At 43.6% G+C, this 23,681-nt stretch overlaps 1 protein-coding gene across 4 annotated transcripts; it reads left to right on the top strand.

The window, feature by feature from the left end:
- Nucleotides 1-4,051: 4,051 nt before the first annotated feature.
- On the top strand, nt 4,052-13,074 carry TENT5C (terminal nucleotidyltransferase 5C). 4 transcript variants are annotated; one of them, XM_051779366.1, is made up of 2 exons: nt 4,052-4,071; nt 7,061-13,074. In XM_051779366.1, the coding sequence occupies exon 2, from the start codon at nt 7,087-7,089 to the stop codon at nt 8,260-8,262; it is 1,176 nt and encodes a 391-aa protein (XP_051635326.1). In that variant the 5' UTR covers nt 4,052-4,071; nt 7,061-7,086; the 3' UTR covers nt 8,263-13,074. The 4 variants fall into 4 exon arrangements, with proteins under 4 accessions (XP_051635326.1, XP_051635324.1, XP_051635323.1 ...); XM_051779364.1 differs by lacking the exon at nt 4,052-4,071 and adding an exon at nt 4,398-4,520; XM_051779363.1 differs by lacking the exon at nt 4,052-4,071 and adding an exon at nt 4,657-4,855.
- Nucleotides 13,075-23,681: the final 10,607 nt, after the last annotated feature.

Genomic DNA, 23,681 nt, shown 5'->3' with positions numbered 1-23,681 from the left:
AACCAGCAGGGGGAATGAACTCAACTCAAAGGAGAGATTATAAGTCAGAATAACAATTTATTAAAATAATACAGTAAGTACAATAATACAAACAAACAATTGGTCTCAACCCACAGAAACCCAAATGTATAACCCAGTACCCTGGGGCCTGAACAAAGTGGTGTTCCTTGGGCCCTGTTTGAGTCCAAAGTAAAGGGAGAGGGGAAGAACCTGCTGGTGGGAGAGCTGCTGCAGTCTGGCCAGAACTGGTGATCGCAGTCCAGTGGTGGTCTAAGTCTGGTTGAGAGCGATGAGATGCAGCCGTCCTCTGGATCCCACGAGTGGGTTGAAAAATGTTCCAAAACTCCAAGATTATATATCCTCCAGTTCAGGCAGGAATGCTTGGTACTCTCCTCAGGGCGGGGGGTTCACAAAGGGTGTGAGGACAGAAACATCCTCCTATCTCACAGGCCTCTTAACACCTAGTTTATAGCCTGAGGAGTCAGGCTCTATGGGCAGAAGGTGCGAATAGTCTATTGACAACAATAGTCTAGTTTCTGGGAAATGACATGGAAGGCTATAGAATACAGTTTTGGGTTACACCCACCATGCTCTATGGGCAGAGGGTGCAAATAGTCTATTGACAACAATAGTCTAGTTTCTGGGAAATGACATGGAAGGCTATAGAATACAGTTTTGGGTTACACCCACCATGATGAACTGATCTCAGCTGTCCTAACTAGGACACTCTCATCTCTTGCTGAGCTCAGAACTGTGTGGAAGCTGGGAAGTCCTACACAGTAGCATCTCATCCCTTGGAGCAGGGAATTCCCAGAAGTCACAGTGCTTCTAGCAGCAAATTTAACCTCAGATTTTTGAAAGGCTGCTGCTTCCTGCATTAGTACTGTCTGTGCATCTATACTGGACTCCACATCCATGTATCAGAAGAAAGGATTGCTGCATCTCCCAGCAGGAAACCTCAAAGACAGAGGAAGCTAGCAACAGAGAAAGGAGCTCACTCTTGATTCTCTGCAGGAAGATTTCATCATAACCCTGTGTGGGTGGGATGTTCCTAACCGTCTCCACGCTCTAAGCATCTGCAGACATGCAGTTACTCTACATGTCAGACAAAAAAGAAGAGTTTTACAACTGCAGATTTGATGCTCAATTACAGAATGGAACCTGACAGCTACTACTACTGGGTATTAATAACTCTGCTTCACTTTATGGCTTTAACAGCTGTAGCAACCAAGATTTATGATGACACATTATGTTCAGCAATGCATCACGTAAGGAAACTAATCTGACAGTGCCAGGTCACTGAGCTGACTTACAAGCTTTTAAGTGGGCTTCTTCTGCCAGATTTGCTGCCCTATTCACTGGATAAAAATGAACAACTTGCACAGTGTTAATAAAACTCCATACTTGCCTCTATTTTGGCAGTTCACAGACTCTTTTCCCCCATCACACTGCCATCCCAGGAGCCAACTGGTCCTTCTTTATTCCCCATCCTCTTTCTGAAAACCCTTTGAAAAAGGTCCAGTGCTGTGTATCCTGAAGAGGGGTACACCACAGGACAGGAGGGGAGGGATGAAGCTGGGAGGAAACACTGGGACTACAGACAGAGATGAGAGATGGAACAGCTATGAGAGAAAGGTGAGATGATAGTTGTATGAGGGCAGAGGGGGGACTGTGGCTGCCACTGCTCCCTGTCTTGTAGCAGGAATTTATCTATATCCCAGTCACTCTTAGAGAAAGGATAGCTTGCAAAGGTTGGGATCATCCATTACTTCTCCCCAGACCTGGAGTTACAACTGACAGAGGGAAAGTCAGTCCTAAATAGAAGTTGAACATTAAGACTGTACATTGGAGCTGGGTCTGGGTCTGTGTCAGCCACCTTGGCAGCCACAACACCTGAGCAGTAACCCATGGTTTTTAATCTCTCATCCCAGCAGTGAGCTGTATACTTCCATGTTTTCCATCCTCACAGCACTGTAATCCACTGCACAGACACAGGTGGATGGATAGCAGAAGGCAGCTTCTCATCGGTTGTAAATGGGCTCATTCTCCCAGGCATTCATTACTCAAAGATGCATTCCTCATTATTCTGACAATTTACCCAGGAGTCTGGTCCAGTTGGCTTTAATGGCATTTCCAATTCCTACCCCCTGGACCCTTTCTGTGGGACCCATGAAAAGCAATTAAAAAGAACAAGTGTATGGTCAGGAGGTCTAAGTTTACTGCAGAGAGTGCTGCGCTTCCCCAACAGATACTCAAGGTCTGCAAGTTGAGGATGCAGAAAACACCCTATGACAGAGTTGAAATACCTCTTTGTGTTCACAAACTTTTTTTGTGAAACAAGAAATTGTGAACAAATAATGTGAAGTATGAACCTTTGATTAACACTTTAACGTCTGTAATAGCAGTATGTGCTGCAGTTTATCTTTGCCTATATTGGTATCTAATTACTTTTTTTTCAAAAAGGAATTTAATTGCTGTTTGCCTGTGGGGCAACAGAAAATATACTGTTCAAAGTAATCAGTTGTTGTCATAAGACAATAATATTTGATGCAGAAATATTGCTGAAGAAATATTCTTAAATGGTGAGATTATTCACTGTTTTAACCTCCAAGTGAGACATTTCCTTACTGGCAGTTATGCCTCTCTCATTTCTGGTGCTACTTCTCTTTGAGTTCCCTACTTCTCTGTCTAATTTTAGAAACACAGGGAAAAAATATTGAGAGAGATCTGGATCCTCATATCCAGCTCTGTACCATCACAGACACTCATATTACATATTTTCTTTTCTAGCTCTGTCTTGAAACTAGTTTTATTCCACTCCCTCCGTCCTGTGATGCTCTGAATCAATGATTATCTCATCCGACAAAAAAGATTATAACTTGCCTTGGTTCTCGTGTCAGTGTTATACTTCAACTTAAATAGTTCCTTTTGTTTCTTGTTATTTATCCCCATGGTTGGCTATTGCAGAAAAATAAATAATTAAATTAACTAACTCGCTCCTATATTTCTGCTCAGCTTTGGCTTTCTTGGTGCAGCAAGGCAAGCCTGTTTTGTTTGCTAGGCAAAGAAGAACTTTTCGGTTTTCCCTTACAAGGTCAGCTTTTCTCTGTGCATGTGCAGATTTTAGCTCATTTTTCTTGACTGTGTATGACCAAACAGTGTAACAGATGTGGTGGTAGGGGGGTGGTTTTGCCATTGCTTTGTAAGTACTTTTTAAAACTCTACTAGAATTATGTCAGCTGGCTGTCCTAGGTTAAGTTTTGCTTCCCCCCCGCAGCCCAGTAGGTCTTGATTATCCTACAAAAGGCAAATACCTTGTGTCCTTTCTCCCCTGTGTTGCTGAAATGTTGTGTTCTCAGTAGAAATCATAACTTTTGCCCCCAGAGTGCACAATCTTGCACCCTGTGCTATTGAACACCAGCCGATTTTTATGATGCCGCATCTCCAAGTTGCTTCTGTCCAATTGTTTCATCCTCCTCCTCCATGTCTCCAGAACCTCCCACAGCTCATCAGCTGCGATTTCCAGTAGCACACTGTGTCAACACATGCACGCTGTCATGTCCTTGCAAGCACATCCTTGTAGGCTCTGTATGAACTCCTAGTCTGGCTGTTTCTGGTGAGGCAACACAGCAAACTGTTTGGCAGAGCTTGGACATTTGGTACCTATGCTGACAGTTGTTCTGTTTGGGATGGGGTGCTTTTGGGAAAGCCATGCTGTGTTTCAGTCAGCTCTTCATCATAGTCCACTGAATTTCAGAATCACAGAATCAATTAGATTGGAAAAGACCTCTGAGATCATCGAGGCCAACTCTATCACTGAACACCACCATGTCAACTAGACCATGGCACTAAAGTGCCACATCTGGTCTTTCCTCAAACACCTCCAGGGACAGTGACTCTGCCATCTCTCTGGGCAGCCCATTCCAATGTCTGATCACCCTTTCTGTGAGGAAATTCTTCCTCATGTCCAACCTAAACTTTCCCTTGCTCACGTAAGACTATGTCCTCTCATCCTGTCACTCGTTGCCTGGGAGAAGAGGCCGCCCCCACCTGGCTACAACCTCCTTTCAGGTAGTAGTAGAGAGCCTCCCCTTCTCCAGGCTAAACAACCCCAACTCTCAGCCGGTCCTTATAGGATTGGTGCTCCAGACCCTTCACCAGCTGCACTGCGCTTCTTTGGACTCCCTCCAGCACCTCAATGTCCTTCCTGAACTGAGGGGCCCTTGAAAAGTTTCCCCCTGTGCGGGGAGGCTGAGAGGCGAGTCCCCGAGGTGGGGGCTGAGGGTTCCAGGGCGCGGGCGACCCCCCCCGTCCTCTCCCCATCCCGACCGCCGCGGGGCTCCCCGGGCCGACCGGCGGCCGGACCGGCGGCCAGAGCCGCCCCCGCTGCGGCGGGAGGGCCGGGGCGGGCCGGGCCGAGCGGGGCGGGCCGGGGCGGGGCGGCCATAAAGGGCCATAAAGGGCGGGCGCGGGCAGTGGCGGGGCTGGCGCGGTCGCTCGGGGTGCGCGGCGCGGCTGAGGTGAGCGGGGCTCCGGGCTGCTCTCCGGGCGGGGCGGGCGGGGTTACGGTCACTGGTGTGCGGGCTGTCCTGGGAGCGAGCGCTCGGTAACGCTTCTGTAATGGTTGTTGATATTTAAAACGGCAGAACGCGGGTTCCGTTGAATCCCGGTGAAGGGATGAACGTCCCACGGAGGGAGCCGGACCTCCCCGCCCTCAGCGCCGCTGGGGTCCGAGGGGGACCCGTGACCCTGAGGGGACGGGCACCTGCATTTTTTTGGGTGTTGTGTCAAGTTATGTCTTAGAGTGGCAAATTGCTGCTGCAGAATAACACACCTCATCGTGACAAAGGCGAAGGTGTGTTGTCTTTGCTCCTTTTGACTCTGATTAACACTCTTTACGCTTACTGGTAAAGATACTTAGTGTCTCTTGCTTCCATAGTGGTTTCATTCCCTGGGAATGAGTATCTTTAGGTGTCAGATTTTCTTGTGCTGGGAATGGTCGGTGGTGAAACAAGAAGTATGTAAACTACTAACATCCCAAATATACTGAAGTCACTACTGTAAACCTTGCTGAGTAGGTAAATGCGAGTGATTTGGGAATGGAAGGCTTTGGAGGTTGACTGCTTGAGAATTAAATTCTCTGCTGAACTGGAAATGAAAGAACTTTGTCTTCCTCCCCCAGGGGCAGCAATGTGCGTTATTCTCCTAGGTGAGGATCACCAAGCAGAACTAACTGTGTGTGGGTGGGAAGCACTGGTCCAAGTCCTTTCTGGTTACTGGGTGAGCTGTGTGTGTTGCCTAAGCCACAGAGAGGGCTACAAACAGGAAAAAGGAGAGGGAACATTTTCAGAGGTAGTAGCTGGAAGCACTTGCAGCTTTAGATAGAAGATTTTTGTGTTCTTTAGTGATCTGAAGGATATAATGGAAATACAGGGAGTTCACAATGGAAATATACTTTAATGCACTTGAAGTGTCTGAGAAACTTCTGGCAGGCTTGATGCCTTTGGGTTTATGCTGTGTTGGAGCATTAAGGATTGAGCTTGGAGATCCTCTTGATTTATCCTAGTTTAATCATCTTGTGAGTCACAGTGTTTTTGTGTTGTGCCTGCTGGTGCTGATGAAACCCAAAGCAGCACAGTTCGTGATGCAGCAGCTCATACTCAAGGACAGAAGAAAGTTCCCCAGGAGCATTTTAACCTTACTGTGTATTTGATCTAGGATGTGACTCTCCTGCAGAGATGGTGATGGGTCAAATGACCTGCTCAAAAACTAAAAGCTGGAAGAGGAGAGGCATGAGATGACAATAGCTATTCTTTGACACTTGATTAAAAAATGTTGTTGATTTAAACATGTTGTTGCATGTTAGGAAACTATATGGTTGGGTTTTAAAACATTCTTGGTAGGCAAGAGTTAATTTGCTTAAGTTTGTTTAGTCTGACCTTGGCAGCTGCAGTCTTCACAAGTACTTGGGGCAGAAGAAGGTGAGGCTTCAATTAGTCTTTAGCTGTCAGGAAGCACCTGGCTACAATAGAAACCTGGAACACTTAAAAAAACAGTATTAATACCAGTTGGAGTTGCATGACTGTAGAACATATGTAAGTATCTACATGCTTACATGTAAAAGACAAGCAACTTGAGGAATCTTGCCACATCTGAGCAGGTCACTCTCTTGTGCTTAAATGTTCACGTAAGGCTGTGATCAAGTCTGGTTAGTGAGATTCTCATTGTTAAAAGAGTAACACTAACTTGATAGACATCATCTGAATATAATGCTAGCTCTTATAAACTTGTTTACCCTTCACAAATGAGCAAAAGTTGGGGCAGGTATGAATATTTCCACAGAGGTGGTTTGGTTAGGCAGTGTCTCTGAAGAAAAGAGTTGCTTACAAAGACTAGAGTCCAAGTTGAATGTTACCTGACTTTGCAGCTGAAGTTCTGTCCAGGATGCTGAAGTGCTGCAGCTTTTTGCAGGAGCAAGATGTACTTGGCCTTTATCCTATAAGACATAGATGCTGGATGGTACGGAAAGAAAAGTCTTTTATGAAAAGGAAGAAATCTTCTATTTCTGGCATAATTTAAGTGCTTTCAGTGGACTAGATGTCTAAGCCCTGAAACTAACACCTGAGTGTCTTCTACTGTTGTGTTAGTTGGAGAGAGCAATTTGAGCTTTACATATATCATGAAACAACTTCAAAACTTTACTTTCAAAAATGCTTTGCAGCTCTTCTGGCTTCAGCTGGTGCTGCAGATGACTTTAAACTTGGGTAAAGCTTTTGTGTTATCTTTGTTGATAATTTCCATTTCATATAAAGTGCTTTTCTGAAGTAACTCTAACTTGCCAAAAAACAATGTCAATTAAATTTTTTTTCTGCTTGCGCCAATAGAGAAGCTATGTATCATGTCAGGTGGAAGGCCTGCTGATAATCATTAGTACACAGAATTACTTCCTTCTAATTTGTCTGTGTGAATAGGCAGAAAAACAGAACCTAGGAATGTGCCTAGGAAACATAAACAGAAAGTCTGATTTGTCTTTTCCTTTTTATATTTTACCTCCCTACAGTTTCTTTGGAGAAGAAAAGCCTTAAGATGGCAGGCAAAGGAAGTAACACAGCAGACTGCATGTCATGCAGTGTACTGAACTGGGAGCAGGTCAGCCGTCTGCATGAGGTTCTTACAGAGGTGGTTCCAATCCATGGACGAGGTAACTTCCCAACGCTGAAGATAACCCTGAAGGACATTGTTCAGACAGTTCGGAGTAGGCTGAGTGAAGCAGGCATTGTGGTACGTGATGCCCGTCTGAATGGCTCTGCAGCTGGTCATGTCCTGGTCAAGGATAACGGGCTGGGATGCAAAGACCTGGATCTCATTTTTCAAGTTTCTCTTCCAAGTGAGGCAGAGTTTCAGTTAGTTCGAGATGTGGTCTTGCGATCTCTCTTGAATTTCTTGCCGGAAGGAGTAAGCAAGCTAAAAATCAGTCCTGTAACACTGAAGGAAGCCTACATCCAAAAGCTTGTGAAAGTGTACACAGGGACTGACCGTTGGAGCTTAATATCACTTTCCAACAAGCATGGCAGAAATGTGGAGCTGAAGTTTGTAGACTGTATACGACGGCAGTTTGAGTTCAGTGTGGACTCATTCCAAATCATACTGGACTCCCTGCTCTTTTACTACGACTACTCAGAAACCCCCATGTCAGAGCACTTCCATCCAACTGTGATCGGGGAGAGCATGTATGGAGACTTTGAAGCAGCTTTTGACCACCTCCAGAACAAACTGATAGCTACCAAAAATCCTGAAGAGATCCGAGGTGGTGGGCTTCTGAAGTACAGTAACCTCTTAGTACGAGACTTCAAGCCCATGGATAAGGATGAGATCAAAACCTTAGAGCGTTACATGTGCTCCCGATTCTTCATAGACTTCCCAGACATCCTGGACCAGCAGCGCAAGCTAGAGACCTACCTCCAGAACCACTTCTCCAAAGAAGAGAGGAGCAAATACGACTACCTCATGATTCTGCGCAGGGTGGTGAATGAGAGCACAGTCTGTCTCATGGGACATGAGCGAAGGCAGACTCTCAATTTGATTTCTCTGCTGGCACTCAAAGTGCTGGCAGAACAAAATGTCATCCCTAATGCCACTAATGTTACCTGTTACTACCAGCCAGCACCTTATGTTAGTGATGTAAACTTCAGCAACTACTATCTCGCAAGTGCTCCTGTGCTGTACAGCCAGTCCTACCCCACTTGGTTGCCTTGCAATTGATGGCTTCACTCGAGTGTTCCTGAATGGAGGCTACTGAATGCCAAGATGCTGAGTGTGTATATATAGATAAGTAATAACTGCCAGCTGGGTGTTTTCTAATGGAAGCATGACTGCATTGAACTGTCCATTTCTGGTGTGCAGTGGGATTATGCAACCAGATGACCTGCTATGAACCTTTCAGTGTATCTCTACAAATGCCAAGAAACCTTATTATCTCTTCATTGGAAGAAGAGAACCAGCAGTGAAATGTTAAGAGGAATTGTTAAGAAACTCTGTACTAGTTCTGGAAGTGGCTATTCAGATGTGATTTAAGTGGAGTATCCAGTAAACTGGGTTAGTTAATAGACTGTAAAATGCCTTGTGCGGAAGCTGCACCTGGAGTAGCAGCAAAACTCTGCTTTCTATTGCATAACCTAGTTATTCTTCCTCAGTTCAAGTTCTGGCCAAACTTCTATTGAACTAATAGACTAAACTAAAAGAATGGGTGCATGTCATGCTTGGGTTGCTTTCACTTTCTGGCTGTGTGGAGGTGGTAACGGTATGGGTACTGTCTGTCTTGTAGAGGGCCTAAATGTTGTTTCCTGTAGTACCTACAGATATGTGGTCCCACCTCAAGTTCAGGATTAATTTCTTGGAAGTTGAAGATGGATTCCTAAGTCTATCTCTAAAGCATATGCTGGCTAAATTTTTCTTGAGTACCAAAATCTGGGAGGTGGCATCTCTAAACGTGTACCAAAATACAATCTAAAACTTGGCTATGCAAAACATCCTTGAAATTATGAATTGAAGCTTTAAATAGAGTTGAAACCACAGTTTGAATATTTATGATGGAAAAGTACTCTTGAGTCCAGGATCAAGCTAAAGCCTTTCTGACTGTATCCTTCAAAACAGTTTTTAGCACAGTTGGAAAGTAACACAACTCTTCTACTGAGTTTGGCCCAATTTTCTTCTTCACAGGTCCACAGCAAAAAAAAAAAAAAAAAACCAAACAAAAAACAAACCAAAAAAACCCCCAAACCTCAAAAAACCCAACCAAACCAAAACCCAGCAAAAAAACACCCCAAGCCCAAAACATTGTGAGCTGCAGGGTTATGTGCATTCCTGTCACAGTATGAATTCCAAAAGTGCCTCCTAAAATGAATTTCTTACTGTACAACTTCAGGCAGGTCCTGAAGGCTTGTCTTTCTGTCACCACTTAGTTTATCACTATCACCTGGTCACTGCATGAGATGGTATTTTGAGCAGTTAGAGTAAAATTTTTCCTTTTTGCTGGTCTTAAACCTCACTTGAATGGATAAATAAACCCTAAGCAGAGCTCACCACAGAAGCTGTATGTGTTGAAAGTCTGGGCCTGTTTTCAAAGTAGCCTCTGGAAGAGTATGCACTCCCTTCGAGGGATAGGGGGTTGACCTTCCTGAAGGGTATGTGCTGAACTTGCTGCTTTGAGATTCCTGTGCTTTATAAAGAAGCCTAAAAGTTCCCCAGTTATTTATATAGTGATGTTAGAAAGTGGTATATTAACTGGATGATTTTCACTGAATTACAATAGTAAATTCAAAATCATTTGCTATATGAATTTTCTTTTGCTTAACCAGATAGGTAGACTAGAAAGGCAAATCTTAGAGCTATTTACTGCAATGTTCAAGAATGCTTACTTACTGAATCTCTATTATCTCTAGCTGTTTCTGCAAGCTTGTGAGACCAAAGTGCCTGATGAAACAAATTATTTAAGCTTAAAAGGTAAAGCAGAAAGCAGCACCAGTGTTGGATTGCTGTTCAAGGTGGAAACATCAGCAGCGCATCACTTAAATGGCTGTAAAAACTGCTGGTTCATCACAGGACCAAAAGATTCTAGTCACATTGCAAGTTCTCTCACTTTTCATAACTACTTCATAAACACTGCCTCAATGGAGCAGCGAGGCTACTCTTGTGTTCAGATTTTCACTTAGCTTAGGAAGGCAGGGAGGGTTGCAATCTACAAAGCAGACTATACGTAACCAAGCAGGCTTTAGCTTAATTTTTTGAATGGTTTTGTAAGCAACTTCAGTAGCAAATATACAAATAATTTGGTGAAATTTCTTGTGTTTTTTTTTTTTTCATTAAAGGTTTCCCCATTTGTCAGCCAAAGTAGCTAAACTTGAAAGCAAACCCAGGCTTTGACTTGGTGTAGCTTGCAGACAAGATGTCTCTCACCGAAGACTTTGACTTTTTAAAAACTAACATGATGCCAGTGTTGTCACGTGTGTTAAAATTGGTGCAAGCTTACTGCTGGAATGCAATCCTAGCAAGAATAACTTCTGCATGCAAAGCAATACTTGGTCTAGTATAGAGTGTCACTAGAAAGAAGATTTAAGAGTTTGTAATTGCTGCCGTCTCTTGTGTAGATGTTTTTAAAGCCACCTTATGCTATAGCCATTGCAGAAGTAAATCATTGCCTAGAGAGGTGTTTGATTTGCATATCAGATAACTTAGGCTCAGGTATCTATCTTGTGTGATCTCCTGGCTGATCTTTAGAAACTGTTTCTGTGCATCAGCTCCTGTGGAAGAAGTGGTGAGATGCTCAGGAGGAGTCCTCCCAAGCTGGAAACACAGACTTATGTTTTACTGGTCTTTGAAGGCCTTGGCTGCTGAACATCAGGCCAGGTACACCTCCTAGTAAAGGAAATGCTATGAAAAAGGCTGTAATGGATTCCTAGTGAGATAGAGCTATGGAGAAGTTAAGCTTCCTGCCACTGTGCTTTTGGTAATGTAACTTGATGCTGGGGCCTCTAAGGAAGCTTCACATTGAGTGGCTGCTCTCTGAACAGCTGACTGCCTGGGCTTAAGCTTTGCAGGACTGCTGTGTTCCCTGTGTTTCTTAAGATGCTCTGGCACATTAGAAATACTGATTCCTGGCTCTTAGCTATTAAGCTCTCGAATAGTTAAATTGAGTCCTGAACCTGCACACTACCTATGGCATTGCCCCCTGAGTACAAAGGATTGCTGGAACACCGTCTCCTTGCCTTCAAAATAATCCCGGTTTGGCAGGCAGTGCTGGTGTACTCGATAGCTCTCCATCACTGTGTTGCAAGCAGTCTACCCCTTTCTGTTTCAGGTTGTCCTAGTGGCTTGATGGTACGTATGGCAGTGGCTTAGTTTGCTGTGCATTAGCTGGTTTGGGTTCAGGTTTATGGTGACCCCTGTAGCAAGGGTAACTTGACAATGAGCACTAGGTAAATGATGACCTCAGTCATGACAGTCTAGGCTGCCTGCTTGATTCAGTCACCCTTCAGTGCTAAATGACACCTCTGCAAACCTGTTCTAAGCTCTTTTGCCCCCTTGTGCGTCAAGCGGATGTTAGAGAAAGACTACTATACTCAGACTGTTACCTTGATACATTCCTTCTGGGCACTGGCATTAAAACAAAGCTGCAGTAACACTGGACTGCAAGTCTTGTATCAGTGCATCATTCCTCAGGACCAGGCTTCTAAACTAGACTGTGGTATAAAATAGCTGTTTTTCTTTGCATAGCTTATAAGCACTGCTGGACAAAGCCAGTTTGAAGTTTAAGCCTCTGTTGTCAGCACTTGTTGCCAAGTTTCCTTTGACTTGCAGGTTTATTGGTGTGACTTCCTCACCGTAAGATAGACTTTTTTATTTTATAGAGATGCTATCAAGGAGACCTAGTAGTAGACTGGGTCTTAGTCACTTTAGTAAGATCCCTGTGCTGATCCATGGTCACTGACAATTTGTCAGCTCCCTAAGCTCAAGATTTAGTTGTTCTTGTGTTTGTAGTCAACTAGTTCAATCAATCACTAAGCTGGAGGTTGAAGACTACTGCTTGCTTCTGAATAACCATCTTTCAAAAGATCCTTGTGCTTTAACATTAGTCATCTCTTCTACAAAGCAGTAGGTAGTATTTAAATCTAGTCCAAATACCTGAAGTTTTCATTGAAACTGAAAACACATATTTTGGACTTGAGTTCTGAGGTTAAGCATTCGGTATCTTTTGTGCCTAGGCTTTGTGGATTTCTGATTGCTAGAATAACCATTGATGTTGGTAGTGATCTCTGCTTATCACTATATGAATAGTTGGGAAAAGGCCTCTTAGAAGAGAACCTGGGCAAATTGCATTAATTTTAAGCTGTCAGTGTACTGATGGTACTTGTTTCCTATCCCTCTCACTCAACTTAGTCAGGGTGCCATAACTGTTAGGCACAGGAATGAGCAGTAAGTTGACCACAGTCACTGGCAGCCTGGTCTGATTTGGGCACTGGGAGAGCCAAATGAGTAGTAAAACTTCTACCCTTTTCATCTAAGTCTTACTCAACATGGTTAAATGTACTTCATATATGTTTTTTAATTTCAGTGAAACTAGAAATAAGGTAGGATGCTGGGCTATAGCTGTAGAAGCCTTGGAATGTTGGAGCACTCTGTTTTTTCTCACTTGTATTGGAAGAGGCAGCCACTCACTGAAGTGTCTGGATTGGGCTTGTCTCTCCAACTAAAAATGCACTTTCTGTTGAAATTTAGAAGGCCTTTGTCCTTTGTTTTTTCTTATATTATTTTTTACTATTATTAAAAGAAGTCAGCTCTTGGAAAATCTGTCTCATATCTCTTTGGAAGAAGTGAGTACTTTTTTTTTTTTTTTTTTTTTTTCAAGCTGGCAAAACAAGGTATGACAAATACTTGGATGAGCCCAAATGTGAGACTGGTCACCGTAACTTTGTCTACTGTTCTGCACTGTGGTGTTCACTTGTCACTCTTGGAAACTGGGTTTTGGACTTAAATGATGCTGAAATTCTTGTGCAAATAAACTTATGCTAAACATCACTTGCCTTGAGCAATTTTTGTATCGAAATAGTGCTGACAAAGTATTTGTAGAGCTTATTGGTCAATGTGTGTGCAGGTGCACTTGCAGGGGGAGTAAGAGTGTGGGATACACAGTAGTGCTTGCTTTAGATGTTATTCAAGGTACTCTTTTTATTCACAGATGTACGTGTCTGCCTCAGCTTCCTGAAGATTAGTCAGTTAAGGAGATGTGATTAATCTCTCACTTCGATTATACTGACAGTTTCTAGAGAACCATTTTTCCCTCTCTACCCATCATCTGGTCTCAAGTTGACTTTAAAACATGCTGAGGCACAGACCTAGACCTGTTAGGTAGTGTCTGCTCTGAACTAGAGCCTGCCAGTCTCTTCTGTGATGCACTCCATTTTATATGCTGCTGCATACCTCAACTCATGAGCCAAGGATATGAGAAACAAAGTCAGCACTTTTTCATCAAGTTATTTACAGGTTGAAAGTCTTAGCTTTCACTCTGTCCTAAAAGAGGATGCTACTACTAACCAATTGTCAATAGAAGTAGAGCAGGTCAAAGCTTAATAAAAGTTAGTATTGTGTTGCAGTCTACTTGCTGCTCCTCCTGCTCTAGTATAAACGCTCTGTAAAAAGCGTGCTTGCTTCCATCCCCTCCAGAGCTCAAACTCTAGCCTCTCAGTTAAGTAATGCTGGAGAAATTCCAATCTCCAGGACCTTGTAACACTTGCAGTGGAAACTTCTGTGGAGATTAGCAGATGCTGGGTGATCCCATGGAAATAATCATGCTGCTTGTGTAGTCCCTTTTCAATATCTAGTTGCTTACCTCTGAACTTAAATGCAGAACTGATAATGCAGCTGGGCAACATAAACCATCTGCTTGTCACCTGAAACTCACTTACCTCAACTCCTGTTAAGCACATCATAAAAGCTTCACAGTTATTCTGAGTACCATTCTTAAGTTTCTAGAATACCAAACTTAGCTTTGCAGGATCAGATACCGAAACATCAAAATAGCTATGCTTAGGCAAGCGGTGCTAGAACACTCTGTAAGTTCCACGTGGAGCTTATATAATGGTAAATATTGAGAGGAACTACAGAAAGATATTTTTGTTCTATTGCTGTTGTATTGCTAGTGAAAATACAATTATAAGCATCATGTTCTGTTGTAACTGCTGGAGTTCTGCCACTTCCATGCTGTGCAAGATAAACTCAGTCTTGTCATGGGGTGTGAAAGACATTAGATAAATGGTATTCTAAATCATTACCATTAATCTCTCGAGTGTACTTGTTTTCCTCCTTCCTTGCATGACAGAATATGGAATATTTAATATTTTTGAAATCACAGTATTCAAAATGATCTTACTACAGAGTAGTTGGTCCTATGAGAGGGGAAAAAAAATTACATTAATTCCTGTTTATTTTAAATGTTTCTTGCTACTTATTAGTATACTTAGTTCACTAATACACTAAATACATGAAGTTGCTATTTTCAGTAATAAAATATCACTTTTATTTATCCAGCGCATACTACTTGAGTATGAATGTTAAACACAGCAGTCACATTTTGCTGCAGTAACAGTGCTGCCATTTGTTCTGCTTCATCTCAATGAGAAAAAGAGTAGTTCAATATCCCATAGGCAAGACTGCCCAGCTAAGGGAGTACTTAACCTGCCAAACCTTAGTAATTTTCCTACTATGAAAGAGTTGAGTCATACTACTGGAAAAAGTGAGTCTTGCCAAAAACGACGTGCAAAGTGGCTACTTGAGCCTGAAGTGGAAGTCTGCATGTATGTTAAGGCAACCTATACATTAGTAGTGTTATCCCACTGACTTTTGGGTAGGTGATTTAGTAAATCAGCAGGAACTAGTTGCCTAGGCTGTGCTGCAAAATGCTGTGCTGAGTTTTTGTCACTGGTAAGTACATCAGGGATAATCCATACCACCCCCACTGCTTGGAAAATGGAGAAGTGCAAACTCTGGGAGAAGTCTGGCCAAGACAGGACAAGGAAGCTGGCTGGTCTAATCTGTGGCAATAACCTTTGGTCACTGAGGAACTCCTGCACACTTCAGGGGACTCCCAAGGCTTGACTGCACCTCAAGCAAAGGGCAAATGGTCACCCTTGCAAGAGAATGGTTGAAGTGTGACATTTATGATTCACTGTCCCCATACAGCAAGGCAGGCCTTCTGAGTTTTTCAAATAAGTAGCATGTGAATTACACCCATAAGCTGGTCCCCTCCTGGGTACCCTTCTTGCTTCAGAATTGACTGTCCACCTGCAATACTTCCCTTCTCCACTGCTTCTCTCTTGCTTATCTGAAAAACTTATTCTGAAAGCTGTATCTGAGTGTGCCTCCTGGAAAGTTATTCAGGCTTGCCCTAAAGATAGTGGCAATTCATTGTGTACTTGGAGAACCTGTTCTAATATTTGATTGTGGTCATTCGTGAGAAATGCGTTTGCATTTCCACATTGGCCTTTGCGCTTCATCTTTGGCCTGTGGATTGCTGCATCCTTATCAGCCAGGCTGAAAAGTCCTGGATTGTCTCGTGCTATCTACTAATCTCTTCAATTCTTGGATGAACTGCAGAAAATGGACACTTGAAGCTTTATATTGTATATATTGGATTCAGAGACTGGAAACATTTTCTTCTGGGACTTTGTGGTTTCTATGTCTCATGACCCAGGACCAGTTGCAAGCCTGGTGCTGAACATACCACAGATAAAGAACAGTGCTAAGATTGCTTTTCAACCTCTTGATGTTTGTGTCCATGAACTCTGCCCACCATTTTTACTATGGCATTGTGGAATGCCAAAGTCAGATGTTCATGGTGATTTTGAAGTCCATCTGTTGTTTTTGAGGCAGCCTCTCCCTTCTGATATCGACAACATCTGTGCTCCTTGTTTCCAGATGTGGTATTTTGCACTTGGCAGTATTAGAAAAACATCTTGTCTGAGTTCTAAGGGCAAATAGTTACAATGTGGATGGACAGAGTAACTCATCATCTTCAATTTTACTACCACACAGTTGCATAGTGGTGACAGATTTTCTTTGTTCTTGCATACTGAAGGGCAAGAGGTGGTTGTGGGCACTTTGAAACCTGCAGGTGGTTTAAAACCAGCGTCAGCACAAAGTCCACAAAGGTACTGGACGCGGGTTATTTTAGGAGTATTTATTTGTTCTGCAAATATAGAGACAGCAAAGAAAGCTTATACTCTGTCAGTGCCTAACAGCAGTTCCTCAGTGCTTTCCCCTGCACTCCCACATCTAAAACTCTGCAGTGACAAGTATCCCTGTGGCACAAATTTGCAACATAACCAAAGCAAAGAGCTCCATGTTTCTGCTCTTACCATCGTATCTGTTAGTAATCACAGCCATCTGCCTGTCTGTTTTGCTGATCATGTGGGGCTCCCCACATGCTGCCTAGCCCTGACTAATTGCCAGGCCTGATGTAGCTCTCTAGATCTCATGAGTTCCCTTCCACTTTCTCCCCCTGGGCAGCTTTTCGTAAGACTGTGAGAAAATAAGTTATTTTTGGGATGAGAGCCTGCCATTGATCCCACTGCCCAAAGTCCCTGTGACACCAGTGGGAGTTTGTCAAATGCTGTGAGGGATGTGCAGACAGCCTGGCAGACATGAGTGACACGGGCTCCTGTGTTACGGCTGTCCTGCTGCCCAGCTGTACTGGACTGTGTTTCCTCAGCCCTGTTTGATCACTGGGAGAAACACGTGCAGATGGGCCTCTGCCTCCGGCAGCAAATTCATGGACTTACTCCAGAGAAATGCTGCTCGTAAAAAAAACAATGTCTCTTTTGGAGCAGAGGAAAATTTGAATGTGAAGTAATATTCCAGCTAAGGATGTACATGCCTTAAATTGCTGGTTAGCCTCCTTCCTTGCAGCACTTCTCTGATAGATGGAGGATTCCTATTTACTACCATTTCCTGGACCAAAGAAATTAGCCCTGAAGAGGGGAAGCAGCACACTTTGGTAACGGAGACTTGCTGGCAGGACCAGGAATAGATATTTTGGAAGCCCTGCCTATTGATGGGGTGAGAAGGGAAAGGGGGACTGGATGGTACTGGGACATTTCAGACGTCAAATAGAAAGGTGCAGGTGTTTAAAAAACCACACAGATGAAGGGGTAACCACAGTTTTGATGTAGAGATGTACCATCTTCTTAAAGGCAGGTCTGACTTAAAGCTACAGCAGCATGCCAGCAGAACTTGCAGGGGGCTGTGTCATGCCCACATTTATGATGTTGTACATGTATAATTTTTAACTTCTTGCAATACTCAATTCAAATATAAATTCAGGGTGGTAAATGTGCTCTTCTGTTGCTGTGTGTTACACGTGGCTCTCCTCAGATTTTATGGTGTGAACTGCAGCCTTCAGAATTCTCAGCCAGATTTTTGTTGTCTGGTTAGAAATAAAAGATTGCTGTATGGGTGTAATTGCAACTATGGTTAGGGGGTTTAGTTGACCAGAACTTGAATGTTTGTTTTCCTTGAAGTGCCAGGCAAGAACATGCATTTAGTTAAAAAATTTCTTTCATAAATAAGAGTTCTTTAACTAGCAATGTGATATTTGACAGAAGTGTCTTGCTTTTAACTGTAAAACTGCTTGTGAAGTTATGACTTTTAATTCCACAAAAGCAACTTTTACTTTGGAGATGTTTACTGTCTGATTACTGATTTTTCTTACTGCTAATAAGGAATAGATGAGTAGTGAAAGGGTTTCTATTTCATCTTAGGGATCGTTTGACTCACTTGCAGTATTATAATACCAGATCATTGTCAGAGAGTTTATGTCCACTACTGCCAAAATGTCCAGATCCCAAACTTCGTGGAAAAGTACTGTTAAAATGCGTTATATGGGTCTATACTTGAATAAGAGAAAAACTGCAGAAAAAACAATTTAAACCTGGTTTCTTGATGATGACTGTTCTTCAGCTGTTTCATGCATGCTTGATAGATTGAAAACAATATTTAATTTGTAAGAGGGACCATCTCAGAGGAGGAGGTTCATTGCTACATATATTGCATTGTAATATATAACAAATAGGCTGCAGTGTAATAGCACTGGCTCATGAAACTGTTTGAAACAGTCTGACCTAAGTGACTGAATTTTATACCCATTGAGTGACACTACTTTTAAAAATGATATCACAGGACTGAGAAAGTGCAGAAAGATGTTTAAGGTTCATGTGACCAGAGCTGCCTGGAAGGTGGCAGTGCCCACTCTGCATCTTGAGGAGACAATTTCTGCCATTTTAGAAAGGACTTGGGATGCTGCTGAGCACTGAGCAGCAGCATGGGACCCTTCAATCTCCTGTCATATTCACTGCAGAATGATGTGAATTAAGTGCCAAGTTAAATCTTACCGCCTAGTGAGGTGAATTAAGTGGGAAGTTTAACCTTACCTCCAATTTAATCGGGCTCCATAGTAACCTAACATACTTTTTTAATTCTTCCAGTGGTTTAATTTCCTTTTTATTTCCGTAGCAATGAATTCTTGAGAATCCAGACATGCCAGAGTGCTGGCAGACTACCTAGACTTTAACCAAATCTTCATTCTCACAATATAGAGTGAGAAGAGAACTCAAGCACTGAGAAAACAAAGTGTAACTGCTCTATTAATGATGTAAACTAACATTTAAAGAGCTGGTTTTAATGTATAGAGGACCCTTATTAATGAAAATATTTTTAAAGAGCTAAAATCTTACTTTTATTATATAGTTTCCATTTTATTTTTTCTTTGGGTAAGTGCTGGTTGTAACCTGGCTCCCAGATATCACCTGGAGATTCCTGTTGCAAGTGACAAGAACAGCAAAAAGTAGGTATGACTGTTATTCAGGCTAATGTTTTACTTCCTATACTTCAGAGCGAAGGTAATTTTTTCTTTGAGAAATCATGGTGAAATATTGCACAGGCTCACAAGAATATTTTCCTTTCACAAAAGAGTATTTATATAAATTCTTTTCTTCAAAAAGATGCATTGAAGTAAGCCGGGGGGTTTATTTTGGCCGAGGGTTCCTGACATACAGCCATCTACAATAAGCTGCTTACGGCATTTCAGGGAGTGTTTTGTCCTGTGCCGGGGGGTTACTGTGAGACAAGGCAGCCCGTGGTGTCAGTGCCTGGCTGCAAAACCTGTCTAGTGCTTTTTTAGCTTGTTGACACTTTGGCTTTGGGTTATCTGGAGTCTGAACTCAGCCTCCGAATAACCTTTACAACATTGCTTCTTATCCCAAACTGCTAGAAATATGACAAAAGTACCAGGAATTTTCTTCCAAGCCCACTGGAAGGCATTTCATCCTTTCTGTGATGATGACATGGGTCCATTCTTACAGGTTACCTGAGTCTCCTCCTCCATTCTGTGTCTGGATGGGTGTTAGCAACTTTTCCAACAAAAGGTCTGCAGGGATCAGGGTGGAGACGTCCTCTGTAGAGAAGATATGTCTTTGCATCATCTGTCTTCCACTCTCACTTGAAGCTGAGTGACCCACTTGTCCTGGCTTTTGTTTTTCCATATCTGTGCATGTGCCAGGAAGCCCTGATGTGATGGCCAGAGCAGAGCTTTATCAGAGAACAATTTACATCTTTTGGGCATGTTTAACCCATGCTCTTAACCATTTTTCTCCAAATATCTTTAGTCCACACTTGCATCAAGGCATTGTCAACCCCATGGACTTCAAGGACTCCTTCATTTACAAATGAAATGGCTCCAAAACATTTAGGAGCCACCAGGAGAAAACCAGTCAGCGCTGAGAAGGGGCTGGTGACCATACACGAGACTGGTTCAGCTGGGAGGTGTTTGGGGTCTGGAAGCTGGTTTTGAACTATCCAAATGATAGCCTTTAGGGTATGAAACAGAGTGTTCCTGCTAGTAGTTTGGTATGCTACAGTGTGTCTCGAAAAGCCTAATGCCTCAACAGGAGAAAATTCTGAGGAAGACACCTAGAAAAAAACCTTTGTGGAGAAAAAACACATTTTCACGTGCGAAAAGTTCTCTAAGAGGAATCTATTAGATGCAAGAGAGATGATAGCTTTAGCTAAAAGCTAATGAGCTCACCCTAAATAAATATTGCTAGCAAGGAAAACTTCTGTTCTTGGTTTCTCATTTTAGAGAAACATGGGCTCTACAGGTAAGAGCAGGTATTTAAAAGCCCATTTTAAGGCTTAGCTAAGTCATCATCCTCTGATTTTTGTCTCTGATTAATTGTCCCAATGAATGAACAGTGAATCATTCTACTTGTGCATTCCTGCTGTGTTCTTTGGGGGAATCCCGGAGTCATTTTCTAGTCCTGCCTTTTATACTCGTCACGCACCCATTCAGCAGCTGCATGTGCCTGTTTGGGCCAGTGATGAATGTGCCACTCCTGCCATGAATCTTATTTTACAAATGGTATTAATTTTAGGGCAGAGAGGGTCCTGGAGGGACTCACATTCTAAGTATCCATAAGAAGGCCAGCTTGGTGAAAGCTGTAAGGGCAGTTAACTGCCTATTCTTACAGAAGTGTTTTTTCCAAAACTCTTAACCTCTACACTTCCCACCCCTTGCTCTTCAGGCTGCTGCAAAGTTCAGCAAGGCTGGCCAGTGAACTTTTTCATACTCAACCGATATTCTGAAGCAAATTTCCCAGCCACTGAGGGAATATGCTTCGGAGTATGGGTTGAGTACGTCATGAAGTACACCAGAGGACTGAGTCGTGACAAGTTTGTACTTTAGCGTTGGAAGATTCTGATACCCCAGAGCTGATAGGGGGTGGAGAAAGTCAAGCAGCAAACTCGTTTTTCAATGTTAAATTCCAATGTAGATTTTTTTCACTTTTTTTTTTTTTCTCGGTTGGTTGGCTGGGTTTTTTCCCATGTCACTCAGCTTTCCCCAAGCAGCAGACACTTCCCTGTTGCCCGGGAGTGCCCCCGCTGCCCCTCCATGGCCCCGGAAAGCCCCCGGGAGCGGCGCGGGGCGCTCAGGACCGCGGACAGCGCCCAGACCCGCCCGGCTCTCGCCCGCCCGGCTCCCAGCGGGGACCGCCCGTCACCCCCGGGGCACCTGCCGGGAGCCGGAGAGGGCCCGCGGAACCTGGCGCGGTCACACGGGCGGGGCTGGGAGGTGTGTGTGTGCGTGTGTGTGTGCGGGAAGTTTGGGTGTTGTGCACATCCTTTAATTGAGATAATTAACTCTCTCAAGAGCTTCCTCATTTGGTGGGGAAATCTCAAATAAATGAGGCAGAGATCCTGCGGAGGTGGTTAGCCAGCGACCAAGAAGATGGGGAGGGAGTACAGCAAACTTATTTTCCAGGAGCTCTTCACCCCAGTCTTTCTGAAGACAGGTTCTTTCTTGAGCTCAGGGAGGGCACTGACCAGGCAGCAAGTGACTGCATCTGTGTCCTTGCTAACTGAGCAACTACCAGTTTACAGACGGAAGGACTGAAGTCAGAATTGCAGAATCATTTAGGTTGGAAAAGACCTCTAAGGTCATTGAATCCAACTGTTAACCCAGCACTGCAAATCTACCACTAAACCATGTCCCTAAGTGCCACATCTACACATTGGAGCCTACAAGTTGGAGAGATTACCTTCAAAGCCTGTCTGCAACAGAACTTCTCCTGAGTTTTGCAGGTCATCCTCACATTCTGTTGTGATTAGAACTATGAAGGGAAGATGAAGCCCCATTTCCTAACTTCTCAGAGCTTTTCTTGTACCTGTCACCTGTACAAATACCGTGCATCCACCTATTCAATGATCCTTGTGGCTTCCTTCCAGCTCAGGATATTCTGTGATACTCACAGCTATGGTACATGCACAGCACTCTCTCAGCCACAAATGGTTAATACAATTTTGCGTAATCCTTTCAATGTGAGAGTCTTATAAGGACTTTGCCTTTCAACACAAGAGAAGAAAGTAATCCCAGTTTTATTTGGCAGAGACCTAAAAAGAGAAGGAAAGAGGAGGAAATTGAAATAGTCACGCAGTAAAGTCCCTTTTTTTGGATCTTACTATTCTATGTCCATCCAGGCTCTCCTCCACACTTCCTGTGAAGCAGTGTTTCCTACAGCATGGGCTTGCAAGGATTTTTTTGCTTCTTCTTCAAAAAGCACAAACAAGCAAAGTCTCCAGGCAAATCCTCTTTAGTAGGCAGCTGCACAGAAAAGATAATTCAGGTCTAGGACTATAATAGAACAAATATGACAATAAGAGCTTTCCCACCTCTCACTCAGTGTATGCTGATCAAAATCCATCAGGGACTTATGAAAGGGCAACACTTACCTGGGTGTTTGTTTTGAATAGTAGATTCCCCCTTCTTCTTCTGTGTTACAGTGTGAGCTCCCTGCCCTGTTTCAGTCTGCTTGCTCTCTGGGGCCAGAGACCACATTATTAGCTTGTAGCACTGTTTGGCAGTACTTCAACATGTAACTTACAATCCCTTTGACATGTGGCAGAAAAAAATGGGTAGGCCATGCTGTATGGATTCCTGTGTAGATGTTTGCATGGAAGAGTGCAATACCAGTGTGTGAAAGACAGATAACATAAGAAGGGAGAATGTGTAACTAAGGATAGGGAGGTTAGGACTAGATCAGCCTGACCAGAAAAATGTCAGTGGAAGAGAGGAGCTGGATATACAGATGACTTTCCTTGATCTGCCTGTAAAAACCCTGACTGGTATGTGCCCTACTTTGCTAGTCAAAGAGGACCCAGCTGCCTCCTTCCAGTGTGACCCCTCTGGCTGGGGAGAAAACGGGTGAGGGGTTTGGAGGTTGGCTTGAAAGCCTCAGTTGTTTTGAGTGATTTTTGACTCCTAGAAGAATTAAAGATGCCTTCAATGGTAGAAAAATAGATGTAGAGGAAAAGCTGCCATGGGGTGGGATTGAAAAGAAGAGGGATCATGCTATGGAACAACACTCTCCAGGCTGACAGGTCTCCCGGATCGTTATCATCCTCAGGAACAGGAAGGTGCTGCTGATGGGGAACAATAGAGCATTCAGGAGCCCACCCACCCAGGGTGGCCTGGGGCTTAGTGGCCATCCTTTATTCTCCCCCCTCTCCCACAGACCCCAACCCTTACAGTCTCTGCTTGCTCCCTCCCCATTCACCCTGATAGCCTCTCCTTCACACTCCTTTGCAGGGGCTGCTCTGCAGCTGTACTGGTTTTATCCCCATCCTCTCCCTCTTAAAATGCAGAGCCCCTGTGGCATTCATCCTGTCTTTTCTAGAGGGGTACTCTGCCCTGCAGGACAAGGGCCAGCACCCACCATCTCTGGGCACTCCTTGCCATGCAGCTTGGAGGGGTCAAATTGATGCCTGTGCCAGCCTGGGCTTTCAGCAGCTCCTCTCCAGTTTCGCACGTGCATTGGGATGTTGGTGGTATAGAAGACCTGGAGACAGCATTTCCACCCTCCCCAGGAGCCCGTGTCCCTGTGGTGGAGGGACAGAACCCCAGCCAGCTGTGAGTGCTCCCTGGCAGCCAGAGGGTGGCACATTGTGTACACGAGTGTGTGAACTCAGTCAAACTTCACAAACAATGATAAGAACGAAGCCAAGACATAATCAGTGCTCAAATATAGCAACTCAAGGTTTCCTGAGAGAGAGACAAGTGAAACAGCAAGGCAGAGCAGGTG

Source organism: Manacus candei, unplaced genomic scaffold (assembly GCF_025592945.1).
Source record: "Manacus candei isolate 608988 ecotype Guabito, Panama unplaced genomic scaffold, ASM2559294v1 h1tg000014l, whole genome shotgun sequence".
NCBI lineage: Eukaryota > Metazoa > Chordata > Aves > Passeriformes > Pipridae > Manacus > Manacus candei.
This window is presented reverse-complemented; position numbering and strand designations above follow the sequence as displayed.